The sequence below is a fragment of the Fundulus heteroclitus genome, chromosome 20 (genome assembly GCF_011125445.2).
Source record: "Fundulus heteroclitus isolate FHET01 chromosome 20, MU-UCD_Fhet_4.1, whole genome shotgun sequence".
In the NCBI taxonomy this organism is placed as follows: domain Eukaryota; kingdom Metazoa; phylum Chordata; class Actinopteri; order Cyprinodontiformes; family Fundulidae; genus Fundulus; species Fundulus heteroclitus.
This window is the reverse complement of record NC_046380.1, coordinates 13,436,520-13,454,210: the sequence shown is the minus strand read 5'-3', so window position 1 is coordinate 13,454,210 and position 17,691 is coordinate 13,436,520. Positions and strand designations below refer to the sequence as shown.

The following is a 17,691-nucleotide window of genomic DNA, read 5'->3' as shown; positions in this document are numbered from 1 at the left end:
GTGGAGTTGCGTGGGGAATTACACCGTTTTCAAGTCAGTACTGCTGCTGTGTAAATGGAGGTTGTAATTCCAACATTGTCATATAAACATGTTAACGGAAACGGAACAAAAGTATAATTTTTTTGTGGATTGTTGTCATGTAAACAGGGCCTTTAAAAAATAAAGATGTTAATTATTTGTTTGTCCAGCCAATGGCAAAGATGGCACACCTTTGTTTTGTGTGCCGGCTATGTGCTGCAAGAAAATAATTCTTTAAGGGGGGGAAAAAGCCTACCAAGTCAATCTAGTCATATGAGAAGATAGAATTGCTCCTTCTTGTTCAGTAACAAATGACCTGATTAAATAACCACATGGAAAGATGAGGGCAATTTCACCAGCCCAACCAAGGCTGATTGCTCCAAGCCCCGCAGATCAATACATATCTTTAATAAAACCTATCTGGCAACAAATAGCAGAGTGAAAGATCTCAAACAGCAACACTCTATGTCCTGATCTGAAGAAATTCAAGAACAGATGAGAAACTAAGTCATTGACATGTATAAATCTGAAAAGTAACAGTCATTTCTAAGGCTTTGGGTCTCCAGCAAAACAAAAACTTCAACAAATAAGAGCCAGATATATCACAGTAAACAAGGTGATTCATTTTTCTTTTTTCCTTAGCAAAACTTTCAAAAAATACATTGAATGTTTTCTAGTATCTGATGAATCTCTGGCATATATTTGACCACAATTTCTATTTTTGCATTTTGTCGGATACAGTGTAACTGAAGAAACTTTACAGGCTGTCTTTGTTTTCGAGATGAAGACTTAAAACAGACAAGGCATCAATTAAAAAAACATTTATTTCCCTTTTATCCTCACCTTTCCTGTATTTCACTCTTCATACTCTTTTTTTTTTTTTTTCATATAGTCTCCAGGTTATTGCATCATCTCCATTACGAAGGCACAAAGATTGCATCATTTTAATAACAAAAATGTGTAGCATCTTTAAAGGATGTGCTTCTTTCTGACTTTTTAACTGCTCATTCCAAGTAGGACTTTTTGTTTTGTGGTTCTTACTGTGGAGTTTTTTTTTTCTTTTCTTTGAGTGTCAGCTGATTCTCCTTCAATGACCTTGAAGCATTTTGAAAAAGGATAGTATATGTTTTTTCCACACAGTGAGAATTATTTCAATATATGTTAACTTTTATTTTTTGCATCCAGGTTCTAATAGTGTTATTCATCTGCACTCTAAATTCAACTGGAGTTCACAATCCAAAATACAAGAACAGCACCAGGACTTGAAATATTGACTTGGAAAGATGCTGGTCTCTAAGGAGCCTCGAGTTCAATATCCAATACGGCTACCACACACACACACACACACACACACACACACACACACACACACACACACACACACACACAAAGCAACATAGTGAAATCTGTTTTCATAAGATATTGATTCCCACTTCTGTCAGTTATAATGTGGTGAAATCTCTGTTTGTGAAGTTGTTTCTTACCCTGTTACTTGCTCTTTTAGATCTCAGTGCTGCATTTGATACAGTTGATCACAATATTCTCCTATAAAGACTTGAACATACTGTAGGCATTAAGGGGAAACATTAGGCTGGTTTCAATCTTATCTGTCTGACAGATTCCAGTTTGTTCATGTTGATAATTAATCCTCTTCAAAATTTAGGGTCACTCATGGAGTACCACAGGGTTCAATCATTGGGTCAGTTCTCTTCACTATATATATATATATATATATATATATATATATATATATATATATATACTTCCGATTGGTAAAATTATGAGACAGCATGGGATTGGTTTCCACTGTTATGCTGATGACATATTTATCTTTAAATCCTGATGAATCCAATCAATTACTTACATTTACTACAGGCATGTCTTGATGACATCAGAACCTGGATGACTTTACATGTTCTGCTTTTAAATTCTGACAAGACAGAACTTGTAATCTTTGGACTAGAGTACTCCTTTGTCAAGGTGACCTTATCATAAAATTGTCACTATGTAGGATGTTAAAAATACTATAACTGCTTTGATGTTTTTTGATTGGACTCAATTTGACTGTAGTGAACTGGATTCAAACAGAACTTTTTAGAATATTTTTTTGATAAATATAACAGTTCTTATCTGAAGTACTAAAATTACACAAAATTGATTAAACAAAAGATAATATGGAAATTGTCCGAAGTCCACTAATAGGAAATACCAATTAAAAGATCATTAGAAAAAGAAAATTCAAACCCTTTTGTATTTTTTTCAGAACAAACATTTTGAAACTTTAATAGTTTTATTAAATTTGCATTTCAGTCATTTCATTGTGTAGATTTCAAAACCGAAAGAAAGGGGAATCTTACAGTACTGTTCAAGAAGTCTGCATATACAGATACAGTAAGGTCCATCATGACCAAAATAAAGACATTATATATTTCTCTCTTTATTCAACTTAGTACAATGAAATCTCAGAATTTCATCTCTTTCATATGCACATTTTTCAATATATTTTTACATTTTAAGATATAGAATGTGAAGATTAACTAATAGAATACCTGAACACTAGTATATTTAGGAGTAGATAGAGGGCTGGTGCAGCTATATTAACAGCTCCTATGGCATTCTGTGCTCATAACAGCAGGTTAGATAAATAGAAGCAACAAACAGAGCGACACTATCTTACATCATTTACAGAGTGATGAAGCCGCATCAACATGCATGTTTAAGATGCAGCTTCCTTTATCTCCACATATCCTCTAGTTTTCCGTTACATTTGTGTTTACCCCTGCTAATAAGATCTTTGTAAACACATAACACTGCAAGAATTGTTATTTTCATTCCAAATAGGGCTGTTCCATCTATCCTTGTGTTGTGTTGGTTGTTCTTGATTGGCATAATATATCAGGCAAACACTGGCCATACCGCAAGGGAGAAAGGGTTATGAAATCATTAAATGGCTTTCTGTTGCTAAAAACAGTTACTTTTTGAGTTTACAGGCTATAGAATGCAACCATGCCTTTGGATGTAAGTGGCAAAAAAATGAACAGCTGAAGACTGAAACATTAGAGAAAGCAGCAGAAAATGGGTGGATAAGGCTTTTTTTTTTTTTTTTTTTGCTTTTGCTTTAAAACACAAAGAAGCTTTTGCTCTGTGTGTGTGTGTGTGTGTGTGTGTGTGTGATAGAGTGCATGTGGGTAGGTGGGCTTGATGTGCCAGTGTGTCTTTCTCTGTGTGACCATGTAGGCAGTCGATGTGACATTCCAGATTCAGAAATTCAGTCATTAGTTGTTAGTCATAATCCACCAGGAAGCTGAGGAAACACACACAGAAAAGAGAAAGTTATACCTATGGAACAAAAATATGCAGTATATGTTTCAACACTTGGTATGACCCATTAAGCTAATCAGTTAATTAATCATCTAGTTTACATTTCATTAAGCTACAGTTTTTCCAGCTAGGACGCTAATTAACATCTTTAGCAGTTAAACAATAGGAGTGACAATTGGTTGACACATTAAAGAGGTAAGTGTTTAAAGTATTTACACATAAATGTTATACTTTACAAGTACTATTTTGAAGTTAACTTCAAACAGATGTGTCCTTAGGTCACAATTTAAATGCAGTCTAAAAATTAACATTTATTTGTTATTTCCTAAGAGCTTTCCTTAATAGTCCTCCTAATCTTTATGCATATTAATGCTGGCACAGAGCAAAAGACCAAAAAACAGAACCCACCAGACCTTATTCTGATTTCAGCACAAGAGCAAACTGAAAAAAAGTATTTTAGTTGAGTTTAAAAGCCATTGGATTTTAATTTAATAAGACATAGGTAATTTTCAAGTCATAGAAGTCGCACAACAAAAATAGCACTCATGGGAATTTTTTTCTAAACACTAATTCATCTGGCAACAGGAGTAGACGGTACTGCTGTAAAAAGGTAGTTTGACAAAAGGACAGTTCTACCAGCTAAGATTTGAATGCAGCTATATTTGTTTTATTCTCAAAGGTGAACAGGCTTAAATTTTTTATATTTTTCAGTCATTGAAAAAGTTTCTATTGAAATCACTGTGTTGTTGAAAAGTAAAATTAATTTTAATTGTCTTACAGACACTTGTCAAAACTGACTATTAAGAAAGTTTCATAATTTCATCTTGACCTTGATTAAAAACCTCAGTTCCCTCTGTAGAAAAGCAAACCCATGACACTGCCAGCACCATAATTTAGTGGGGTTAAGTTATCCTGGTGTTTGCTTTTATGCAGAAAAAACCCCATGGAACTCAGACCCAAAAGGTCAAGCCTAATTTCATCAGACTATGAAACATTCTCCCACGAGGGTTTCTTCAGATTTTCGCAATGCCTGGATGTTGACTTCAGCAGGAAACAATCCTTCCTTGCTACAGTTCTTCTTAGTTCAGATTTACTGAAGATACAGGAGATTTACATATTTAGAAAACAACCAATAATTGTTGGAATGTCCTGTATCTTCTTCCATGTTTTAGTCAGTCTCTTGGCATCTCCACTATCCAGTTTCAGTCCCTTCTTTATTTGAGTTTTGGAAAAATGTCCAGTTTTTGTAGATTCCATGTTGTTCAATCTGTTTGCCTCTAATTATTGGTGACTGTGTTCCCCGTGCAATGGTGTATACTGTACATAATGCTGTGAGATGGCTTCAGCTAAAAGATGCAAATGGGCAAATATCAAGATATTCCAACTAGGACTGTTTATATTTATATTCATTGCAGATTGATTGCAGGTGTGAACTCAAGAACAATGAATGTTGGAATCAAATCAAAATTATTATTATTGCTATTTAAGTATTCAGATATTGGTTTAGGGACATGCACAATTATGTAACTAGGTTACTGGACCTTGCAGTTTTAATCCTCTAATTGAATTGTTTTTTTTACATTAATTGTGCAATATATATTGTTACACTCAATGTGGAAAAGACTTTTGAGACGATGAATTAAATTAAAACTTTTTTTACGTTGTTTTTTTAAAGATGTAAAAAAGGTTAGAATGTAATCCTTCAGCAACATTTTAACATGGGTGTTGAGATCCATTGTATGTTCAACCTTGTATTTTACATACAAAAGTGAGTTAGAATAGAAATATATTTATTGTCCTACATTCTCCCAGCAGTTGTGCAAGAGGCATTCACAAATGCCTCTTGCACAACTGCTCTTGAAAAAAAGACAACTAAAACAAAATCGAGATAAAATGCTAAATCTGAGGGAAATGTTGGTCAAAACATCTTTCCATGTAGCAACATAATTTTACTTGACAAGATTTATTGATTTAAGATTATGGTGTAAAGATGAACACTTAAAATAAAATAATTATTCTTAAAGCAAGATAAATCATCTAACACCTCTAAAGCTAAGGTTTTTTTTTTTATCCTAGTAAGAACCAGATAATTTCCAGTGCAAACTAGAAATAGAGGCTGCTAACCTTCAAGATCAACAATGAACGTGTTTGAGTACCTCCCAAGAGCATCACAAAGGTGTGTTTTTTTTTCCCTTTCTGTTATTGACTGCAGAGTCGATCTTGTCCTGCTTCTCTGACGTGGATCTCATAAGCCTTCCTCCCTCCTCACAATGAGTACATGATTCCTTGGCAACCAAATACCTCTGATGAAGCTCATCAGCAAAATCAACAAAATAATGCAGAAGTAATAATTTCTCATCACGCTACAAAGCACAGCCAGCAAGGGAATAAAGCATTTCACATTTTGATTGACTTAGTGTTTGTTTAATAACTGCTTAAAAAAGGGGTTTGCATTTTATTTAGAATTTCAGCCAGTCTTCTCTAAAATCAGTCGTTTATTGTTCCTACTTCACACCAGAAGGGACAAAACTTCCCAATGTTTACGCTATCACTGTTGAGTTGACGTCTGAAGCACTCAGCATCCATATATGAGGAAATAACAGATGTGGAAGTAAACAACCATGCAAAGTAACCTAGCAACTAGCAAACCTTACACAGCCCACACAGCTAAATCATCATCCCCCAACAAATATGCAAAATGGCAGAAAAAATTACTGAGACAGTTTCTTGGTATAGATACATGGAGTTCTGTTTCACCTACAACAAGTTAATCAAATGTCAAGATGGGAGCGTCACGGTACTGGCTTGGGCACTAGCAGCTGTGAATCACGCTACTCTGACGTTTACTGAGAAGTCAGTGATGTGATAATGAGCACAGTGCGTGTGTGCGTCATGTGGAAGTCAGTTTGCCAAATATAAAATCCCTCTTTCAATTTAAAAATTAAGAATGTTTCGAGAGTTTGAATTTGCTGATGTATTAGCATGCCTTAACTAAAGTATAACCTCTGTCAGGACACACAGTTTATATTCAACCTAAATTAATAATAAATGTGAAGATTAGAACATTACCATAAAAAATTTAGAGCATTGAAAGAACAACACACAAAAAACAAGGCCATTCTTTTTTGATCTTATTATACCAAGTCAAGGGGGATACATCACCAATTGGCACAGTAGGTAGAGTTATACAAGAACAGAAAATATCTTTAGTTTTTTGCAATATCAAATGCAATATAAATTGCATTTGCATGATAAGTGCATTAAATAAAAATACAAGGACATTTATTCATATTTGATAATTCTCTATGTAGCTGTTTGGTGCATGAATACCACATTTTCTCTACTCTATTTTATTGCTGTTCCTTAATATGTCACTGGTAGCTCACCTTGGCATTCTTTAAACTTGCAGTGAAGAAACTCCACATTCAAGTATATAGCTGAATATAGCCTTTTTATCCCCACTCCTGTTTTATTATGTTCTCTTGTAAAAGTATTCATTCCCTTTGGACTTTTCACATTTTATTATATGACAATCGCATTCTTCAACCTATTGGAGGCCTTAAACTGTAAAGCAGAATGAAAATAATACATTGATTTCAAGATTTTTTTACAGATTTGAAAGTGCCTACTTACATTCCTACTTATTCCTACTCACATAAAAACAATCCTAACCCACACAATTTCTCAAACTCACATATATGACAGCAGAATTTTGTATACAGTATTTTGATTGACATACAAATACAAAAACGAATGGTTAGATTCATGCATACTTCTTTTTAATTAGTTATAATTTTGGTAGATTAGCTTTTTCCTTTGTGTTTAGTTTCTTAGGTTTATTATTGCATTCTGTTCTTTGTTCATTTATATTTATTTTTCTTAGATCACTCTTAGTCTCTTCACCCTGCTTAGTAGTTTTTTTGTGTGTCTTTGTCCAGCTCCTTTTGTGTTAATTAGTCTCCCTCCCTCAGACGCAGCTGTTCCAAATCTTCGCTAATTGCTCTTCTGGTCACTTTGCCATTTTCCACCCCTGGCTCAGTACTTAAGCACCAGGTTTTTCATTGTTTGCTCCTGGATTCTCCCTTTACTCTTTCCATTTCATTGCCCAATTATTTATCTTTGCCCCATGTCCTGTTTGCCATGTTCCCTGTTTTATTATTAAATAACCTTCCTCTCAACATACAAATCATGACAAAAATGACTTTCCCCTTGTCAATTTTTTCTTAGAAGCCAGATGTGTGGAGTACACAATTAATAGTTGTGGTGTCAACACCTTATCCCACCTGAGCCGTCCATCTCTACAGCTCCTCCAAATTTTTAAAGGGGTCGGTTTTTAGCTACTCTGATCGCTATAAGAAATAGGAGACTGTATAAGAACTTCCTAATGACTGTCCTCACAGGTAGACACCTTCTGAGACCCTATAAAACCTCCCTCCTATTTCATCAACCTCTTTTCAAGGACTCCACCTGACACGGTGGTCAGCACTGTGGCTCCAGTGCTATCATCATTGTGCAGGGTGTTGTAAGGAGACAATGTTAGATGTTGTTCTACTCTTCCTTTCCCAATTCCTGTCAAATAATTTTTTACACTCACTCTTCTCCCGTCAAGACTTTTAAAAATATATTTTAGAAAAATCTAAGAATATATAGTGAAAAATGTAGTTATAAAAAGGTCCAATTACTCTGTTGGGGTTTGGCACAAGCTGTTTATTCTGTTTATGATATATTTCACTTAGATTTGTGTATAAACAGAGTTAAGTAATTGGAGATAATATATCAATTAATTTTGGTATTCAGGCAGCGTTTTTTTTTTTTTTTTTAAATCACTTCAATAGCATTACTTTTGGAAACACAGAAGGAAAAACAGCCCTCGGCTCTCATGGTGGCAAACAACTCGGAAAGCACCAGCAATGTTACTGATCTTAGAAGTAATGAGCAAATTAGTTGATAATGAAGACAGAGCTTCTGGCTTCCTCTCCCTACAAACTGGAGCCAGAGTCTAATATACACTCACTTCAAATGAACCTCACATGACAGCACTGGACTTATGAGTCAGAAATAGCATACCAATAACTACATAGAAATGTCACCATGGCTGAGAATAACAACTGTTATCATCAGGGGTTTTGTGGGGTTCTGTATGTGTTGATGTCACCTCTGGCAGTGTTAATCAATCTTGTTTATACTGGAGAGTGTAATTAAAAGGGAAAAGTAAAAGTATGACCAATTATCTGTGCTCGAGGTAACCCATATGTATATCTCTGGAAACACAAAATGAACCCAACCCCCCCTGTGTTCAACCAAATACACAATCCATTCTATGTGACTCCAGAACAGTTTGTTTGAGGAAAAGCTAATTCTCATCCAAAGAGGTTTACTTAACATTTAAGATCTATCTACATGTTGTGTTCTTAGTTTTACTGAATTTCAGAACTTGTATTTTCCAATTTGTCTTTGAATGCGCCGTTAACACATTAATAGACTTAGACCTATCTTTATTGTCAGATTTGCATCATCAAATACATATATGGATGAGGTTCAATTTGCCATCATTAAAATAAGATAGAAGCTTATTTTAAAAAGGCACTACAAGTAGTGTTACCTGTTATTAGTCTTTGAAAACAAACAAAACAGAAGATAACACAGAATCTGTAGAGCTGATAAATAGCGGAGGAGGATCTGGGTCAAGTGGCCAGTTTATACCCTTTTTTTATACACAGCTTCTGCCATTTCATCTCAGGTTTCTTTCATTTTGTACCCGTTAAACAACCATTAAGTTATTTTGTATCACTTTTGTTAGATCAGTAAATGTGATGTACTGTAGAGATGAATTATCATTAAAATGGCCAAATCATTCATAAAATATATTTAATAGTACAATATCCTCTGAAGAGTTTATAGTAGATTATCTTTTCACCAATTCTGATTCGGATCCATGCTTGGATCCTGTTGTATATTTTGAGCTGGTAGACATTACTATTACAGTCTCACAAATCCATTTTCCTGACATTAAACTGTTATAGAAGATTATTTCAACCCATCAGTTGTCAAAGTGGGTCTGAAATGTTTCCGGGATGGTAAAGGTTCTGCAGAGAATCTGTGGTTCAACGTTTTTAACAACTTGGAACGTCCTGATGCCTGACACGAGAAAAGGCTGTGACAAAATAACTATTTAGTAGTTCAACAATTCACTGGATCAGTTAATGTCAAATTGCACCTCATATGCTCCTATGTACGCTCACTTCAAAAAGCCATGGGCCCTGATTTTATTTGATGTTTCTGATGGAAAAATTGGTGCTCAAACATATCAATTTGAATGTGAGTGTGGAATAAGCTCAAATACCACACCAGGCTTCACATTATGTACACAGGTTTATGTCAGAGTGGACTTGTGAAGAAGATCAAGCTGTATTTGTGTATACTGTTATCTGCACAATTTTTCAGGGGACAGTCAGATTTAACTTGGTGCTCCCATAACTGATGAGGTAATATAGGTTGGAACGCTGTCGGAAAGAAATGTGATCTTATCCAGGCGCTGTCTCTATAACATCCTTTTCACCATCTGCCTTTCATTCACATTACACATTCTGTAGGATTGGTCACTGTTAATACAATTATTTTATTAAGGCCTATTCAGAAAAGGCCTATACCCTCTGACCCAGCAGCTGAATTTACTCTCTCAGTTGCTGCAGAAGGGAGGAGGCCAGGACATTGTCAGAGAAGGTGCTCTGCTACTTCTCCACTCTTCTGTTATCCTCCAAGGTCAATGCTTGCATATTCTGTGTGTGTGTGTGTGTGTCTTAATGTTTGGACTTCATGTGCAAAGCTGAAGCCTGATTGGGGATTGTATACGATTGTGCAGGGGGAAGGGAGGAGATCAGAACAGAGCTAGGAAAGCTGTGGCTTGCAGCTGTGCGCTGCTGGGCATGTGTTTACTTATGCTTTGCATCTCAATAAAGTGCTGTGCTGGAACTTGAGCTATTCACCATTTCCTTGTATTTAATAAGTAACTCAGGGATTAGTTATCATTATTTCCCACAACATTCACCAAAAACTATAAATAAATAGAGGCAAGTAAATGATAGTTGTTTCCAACCACCAGGTGTTGCATACACCAGGTGCATACAACCTATTGTTTGTTTGCTGGAATCGGCCAGTCTAAGCAGAAATCACACGCAAAACTTGTCATATGATTATTTCTGCATCCATAGGTACATCAGTTTTTGATAAAAGAGGCCAATTAGTGGTAGATTTTTTTGTATATAACCATCTCCAAACAAACACAATGTAGTGAAGAGAAAAAAGTTTTAAAAGAAGTATAAAACGCTGTAAACAAAATGGCTCTAATGTTAGGGAGTAGAAACAGTGACGTGGCAATAAGATACATTTGACATTTACATATCAGGGGAATTTTATCTAAAACCCCAGCAAGTCTGTAGACTACATGTCTCCAGAAAAAACTATTTACATACAATCACTCTCAAGCAAAGTTACAGACCTGGCAGCAACATGGTAGAAACTATCTCAGCATCTTCCATCATGTCAATGATGCAGCGTTGGAAATCTTTGCTGCTGTTGGACTGAAGGTAGCTACAAAGATATCAAAAAGATAATCCAGAGGTAAAAATGTGTCTGTAAAAACTTTATTACAAATGCAGCAATGCTAAACAAATCAATATTATCTGTTATCCATTTCGTACCACTTAAACATCACCTCTGTATTTCTGTGTTTTTGAGTTTGTGTGTGTGAACAGAGTGATGGGCCATCTGCTCATCTTGTCTGATGAGGGAACATTTCCATCAAGGAATTAGTAGTGCCAAATAGTGTGCCAATATCTATTGCACACACACACACACACACACGCGCACGCTCACACACACACACACACACACACACACACACACACACACACACACACACACACACACACACACACACACACACACACTGTACTAACCTCATCCAGGAGATGCGGTCTTGCCAGAACTCATACATTATGTAACTCGACTTTCCTGGGAGCTTCTGAACAGACACACTGGAGGAAAAAAGTAGAGTGGGTCAAAGAAGAAAATAACACAAAGTGAGTTGCAAGGAAAAAAAAGTTTTTAATCTTGGGAGAAATATCAGCTAGCTGCAGGCAAAGGAAAAGGCGAGGCATCAACAAAAACTGGGGGAAAAAGGTTTTCATAAAACACAATTGCCTATTTTCATGAAGTGTAGAAAGTTACTTATAAACGAATAACCTTTAATTGCTATTTTTTGTGACGTAAAAATAAGACCATGGCAACCTATTTTAAAACTTTTAGCATATATAATGTGTTATGTATCCTGTGCAAATTAGGTGAAAAACAAAGTTATTACAAAATCTAATTACTTAAAAGCTGCTATAGCCTGGTTACAGAAATGTTCATACCTTTTACTAACACTTAGTTGAACCTATTGGTTTAGTCTGATTGCCCTGAATTAACCATCAGCTGCTCAGGTTGCATTTTGTACTCATTTTTATACTTTTCATACTTTACAAAAAGTTTTAGTTTGTAGAGAGGACACTAAGGCTTAAACATATGTCTACAAAGTTAAGTTTGTACACCTCTCATTAAAAGAAGGGAACCCAAAGACAACACTGCACATTACCGCATGGAAAGATGGTGGTGGCAGCATCATGCTCTGGGGTTATTTGTTTTCAGATGGAACTTGGGTTCTGATCCATTCGGAGAACTTTTGCAAGTTAGCGTGGACAATTAATACCAAGACTAAATGCTAAATATTTTCCCCTCTTCCTCCCCCGTATCTGCCCTGCTTCTGCTTTTATCAATCGTTTTGGAGCCTCTCTTTTCATATCTTCCAAAGTGTAAATTATGGATCTGGTCAGCTGGATTCTCAATGCAATTGGTAAAATTTTCTCAAATAGAAGACTGGGCAAAGGAGAGCCCTTTTGCCCCGGTGAGACATTTGCAGCTGGACAAACGGTGGGAGGAGGATTGTGTGTCTGTCCATTTTGTTGGCTGAGGATGTTGAAAATGTGTACAAAATTGAATTTATGATAAAAGGTTTTCTGCTTTTTGGAGCTAGCGGTTACCTTATGTATCAAGAAATTCCGAAAATGTCGGCAGCTGTTTCGGCCCATGTCAAGGACTGAACTATGTGAGGGGTTTGTCGTGCTACCAACACTCAGACTGAAATGCTGTGTAAGCAGAACTACAGGCCAGCTGTGGTTCCTAAACTTGCAGGCGGGATGGAATAGATCTTGGAGAAGTTGGAAGCTCGGCTTTGGCAGAATGACCACAAATGTGGGTGTTTGGAATCACCATTGAGAAGATCCAGTGAGACTTTAAGGCAGACAGGGGGGAAAAAAAGAGTGTCTGCGCGAAAATGCTGTTAAATTAAATTTATAAGCGCAAATTCACAACACATACCATCTCAAGGCACTTTACAAGTCAAACTCAATCATATCGTCCAGACAGATTGGTCAAAATGTTTCCCACCTAAGGACGGCCAGCAGATTGAATCAAGCCAAGACAAGCAGCATTCATTCCCCCTGAAAGAGCGTAGACCCACAGTGGACAGTCGTCTACGTTGTTGAGGGCTTTGCCGCAATCCCTCATGCATTAAGCAGCAGTGGAGAGGAAAACTCCCCTTTAACAGGGAGAGAAACCACCAGCCGAACCAGGCTCAGTGTGAACAGTCATCTGCCATGACCAACTGGGGGTTAGAGAAGACAGAGCAGAGACACAAAAAGCAGAGAAGCACACATTGATCCAAGAATACTTTCTATTTATGGTAATGGCAGATGATTTGCCACCTAAAAAATAAATGCTACTGTCCAAACTGACTGCCCTGCAATCTTAATTTGTCCTGGATGTTATAGAAACAAGACACTCTGCGACATCTGTAACCTGGAAGAGAGCGCTAACACACACATGCACACACACTTCCTTCACTGTGCTTTTCCTTTACCGCTTTCTGTTTTACCTGTAGTGTCACCAAGGTCAGATAATGCATTTGAATTTTTACCATCAGGGAGGAGATATCAGCAAACAAAATTATATTTGAGAACTCCTTTGTACCCATAGCAGTGAAGACTCTTAACTTTATGAAATAAGGTTAGACGTTAGATGGAGAATTTGTAATGTGGACTGGATTATGTATTAGACCTTTGTACATTTTTTATGTATATTTATGAACTCAAAACTTGAATTTGTGTCCTTTGATATTTATCCAGCTTCATACGGGTATTTTATATATCACAATACAAGAATGAAATGTATTGTCCTTGGTATGTCTGTTGCACGGATCATGTGTGTTTTTTAGTGAAACAAATTTTCACATTGGTGGACAATAAACTTTTATTAATCTTAATTTCAGAAAAATTGGATAAAATTACTTTAGATCAGAAACCCCCAAGGATTTACCCAGTGTATTTATTATTATTATTATTATTATTATTATTATTATTATTATTATTATTATTATTATTATTATTATTATTATTATTATTATTATTATTATTATACACATATTTATTATTTCATTTATTTGATTCTGGAAAAAAATTGTTGGTTGAATTGTATATAATGTAAAAACACATGTATGTGGAAACATAAAATTATTATATTTATGATATATATATTTATCATAGTTTCATTTTTTACATCTCAAAAACCTGATATATTAACTTGAGTATGTACCCTTGTGAAAGGTGTTTTGATCTCAGTGGGTCTTTTATGTGGTTAAACAAATGTTAAAAAAGGTAAAATATTTTTTTTTATTGTGTACATCAGTTTTTGGTACCTCTGGCAATTTGACCAATTATTCAGCATTATTCAGGGGTTGAAAAGCTGATTCTGCAGCACAATCTCAAGCTGCGTTTAAAAAGATGGATTGCTATATTTGGAAGCAGGCAAGATACTCACTGCAAGTTGTCAGAGTGGGCTAAAGTGGCATCGACGTAACTGTTGAGAACTTTCCGGAAGTTATCTAGTTCGTCATCAATCACGGACATCTGCCTCTGAACCAGCAGGATGTTCTGTTGGCAACGAGACAAGAGACAGAAGGGAGGATGAGATGAAAACAACTCGGTGTGTGTGCTTTGAAGTCGATCTTTGCGAGAATAGATCTGATTTTCAGACACTGACGTCAGGCACATCTGTGGTTACAGATGATTTAGTGTGACCCTACTTTCTCAGCATGTTCAAATGACTGACAAAGGTTTGGATAAGGCATTTATTGATGATGGTGAGGATCAGGAGCAAGGTAAGGCATTGTATTAATGAGCGCTCTTGCAAAGATCAAAGTAAAAAAAAAATGATGTGTGAGAGAAGGCCTTGCTCTAACAGTCTCTTCTACAGATATGTGGGCAGATAGTGTGTAGATGGAAACCTCTGATGCATTCTTAATAAGATCGCTTTACAATACGATAACTGTTATAAAGGTTTTGAAACTGGCATAAACAGTGGTCAAATGTTTAATTTTGGTTTGTGATTCATGAAATCATGCAGTTACCTTTTGAAATACTTTGGAAAAATGTTATGTAGCTCTTACTCTAGAACGTTAATGACATCCTCAAATAAATGTGTATCCCATAACAAAGGCAGTTCATGTATAGTTTTGCATGGTGTGTATTCAGTCAAGTCTAATTTTATTTACCTAATTTACATTAGAAAACCTTACGTATAAAATTAATCTTTACATCAAGTTTATATTTCAAAATGAGATGAAAACTTTAAAGATAATCAAACTGCAGAAATTTACATTTCTTCAATTTCTTTTTATTGTACAAGGTGTGATCATACATGTTTACTTTTAAAAAGAGTGGGAACTGCAAGGTCAGTGTCAAAATTATTTATCTCCAGTAGTATTTTAGAGAAAGGGTACAGGGAAAACAAAATAAAAGAAAAGAAAGTCTTCAGGTTTCAGCTACCAGGAAAATAATATAGAATCAGAAGGTATTAGGGGAATTTCTAAATCACGTGTTTTGTGTGGCAGCCATTGGTTAACTGAAATGAATGTGCTTTTGCTTCAGTATCTCAACTTAAAAAATATGTAGAATAATGGCTGCAAAATATCTCTAAACTTATGATAAAATCAATTCAAACAGGGAAAAACAAAGTTTAGGCTACTCACCCACGTGTCTTGTAATAATAAAATGATCTGAGTATTGCCAGTGCATTTAATAAAGCAGTCGGTGTGTGATATGGTAAGGAAGCCGAATCTGAATAGGAGAGAACTCTGAGAAGATTGAAAAGAGACACTGCGCTGAGACTGGACTTTGATCACTGAGACAAACTTTCAGCGCCGGCTCATTATGAAGCTGCTCATGTTCTTGTGTGGATCTCACTGTCATCGCAAGAGCTCAGGCAAAGGTGAGCGCAGAAAGAAAAATAAAAGAGGATTTTAAGATCTTGAATTTAGATAATGTCAAGAGGGATAAGGAAATGTGCGTGAGTGAAGAGTTAGATTACTCATGACTGATGAGTCAGTGAAATATCAGCTTTGAAAATGGAAAAACTCATAAATGGCTCCAATCCAGCCAAAATTTTCAGAGAAATTTTGGCTGGAAAATTTTCAGAGAAATTTTTTCAGAGAACAGAAAAGTTTATATCGATTACTCTTAACAACAATTGATCTTAATTTATATTTATCATATAAAAAAATCCTTTAAGATTACAAATACTATATTCTAATGTACAGTATAATCCATATCACTTTTTTACTTATTTATTTTCTGGATGAAATTATACCTGTTCACTGCAGGAAACATCATGTTATTTTATAATTGGGAATTCTCACCAAAGGGTTTTGGTGAAATCTTTTACAAATATTCGGATGAACGGGCATAAATAAATAAATAAATAAACAAATAAAAACAAAATTGAACAAACAACTACACTGCTACTGTGCATTCATCAATGCACATGAATGAGCTATGAGGAGCATGTGGACACATCATAAATAACTTTGCAGTCCTGTTCTTTACAAAAATGTTAATAGTTTAGCAATAAAATGCATTTTTTTGCTTGCACTACAAGTCAGAAATCTTTAGTAGTTAAATTTCAGTAGTTATTAAGGCCTAACATAATGAGGAAAAGCTTTTTCTCCAAGATGCTCTTCAAGTTGAGCTTCAGAAACAAAAACAAAAAAATATGTATTTTGAGCTAGGCTAAACATGATGACCAAAGTTGTATGGAAATGCATACATCTTAGTGGATTTCTATTGGCACATTTTCATATTAATATATTTTTTTCTTTCAAACTATTTGATAAGAAATTAACAAACATGGAATTCAAATCAATATGTAATTAAGCATAGGCTGCTACTATATATGTCACCACAAAAGACTTGCAATCAAAACAAGCATTTGTCAGAGGGTTTACGGCTACTAAAACACAAAAACACATTTTATAGAATGTATTCACCAAACAACAAAGTAATTAAACTTTATGTTGATTTTGTTTGTACTCCAGATGACAGTGCTCACTCACAGACTTATATGTGCTGGCCAGTGTATCCTCCTTCAGCGGCTCCAACTTGGGTCCCTAAAACAAGAAAACAGAGATGACAAAAAGCTGATGGCTGAGCAAAGATGAGCACTATTAGGGGACTAAAGCTATATTTGTGCATCTGAGCCCATCCATGGTTAGGAAAATGTCTATATGCAGCTTAGTTCAAGTTTCATCACTTTCCATTTTTAATTGTTTTCCAAATCACATAGAATATTTCCACATTTAAATTATGGTAAACAATAGAAATCCCAATATTTTTAAAATGATACGTTTCTAATTGTAAATGCAATGACATTATTTATGTAATTTTATTTATTTACTATTACTCAATTTGTGAATCTCAGCTTTTCAAGGTGTAGTTTATAATTTCAGTCTTCCTAAAACATCTCCAAAATATGGTTTATATTAGTCAGATAACAATGGTTACATTCACCGATCTAAAAAAAAAAAAACCAAAAAAAAAAAAAACGCCTATTGGGTTCAAAACAGCACAGTTAAAATGTGATTACAAAGTAAAATCCGATGAAGTCAGTTATAGATACAGTTTGTAAATGAGAGGGCACGGGTAATAAAAATAAATAAAATAAAAATTCTTATACTTTACAACCAGTTTGTTGTGCTATCTGATCTCAGCAAAAGTGTTATTTTTATTATAAAATAAAATCAGAGTGATAATATTGAGCCAGCCTTTTGTCTTAAAAGCCATGAGCTCATTGTGTTGTGTTTGAGAGAGGAGCAAACAGAGAAAGACAGACGGTACGTGCTGACGGTGTCCAAACAGAGGGGCAAGGATAGATATTGCACTCCGAATATTCTCCAGGTTATGAATTGCTTTGATATTGGATGAG

General features: G+C 35.3%; 1 protein-coding gene across 1 annotated transcript in view; it reads right to left on the bottom strand.

The window, feature by feature from the left end:
- Positions 1–2,269: 2,269 nt before the first annotated feature.
- The window catches only part of necab3 (N-terminal EF-hand calcium binding protein 3), a 57,095-nt gene continuing 41,673 nt past the window's right edge, over positions 2,270–17,691 (bottom strand). Inside the window, exons 9-13 of the mRNA XM_036152084.1 lie at positions 16,823–16,876; positions 14,254–14,366; positions 11,298–11,375; positions 10,838–10,929; positions 2,270–3,322 (exon numbers count right to left, since the gene is read on the bottom strand). Of these exons, the coding sequence (XP_036007977.1) occupies positions 3,294–3,322; positions 10,838–10,929; positions 11,298–11,375; positions 14,254–14,366; positions 16,823–16,876 (366 nt within the window). The 3' untranslated portion in view covers positions 2,270–3,293. The remainder of the gene's footprint in view (positions 3,323–10,837; positions 10,930–11,297; positions 11,376–14,253; positions 14,367–16,822; positions 16,877–17,691) is intronic.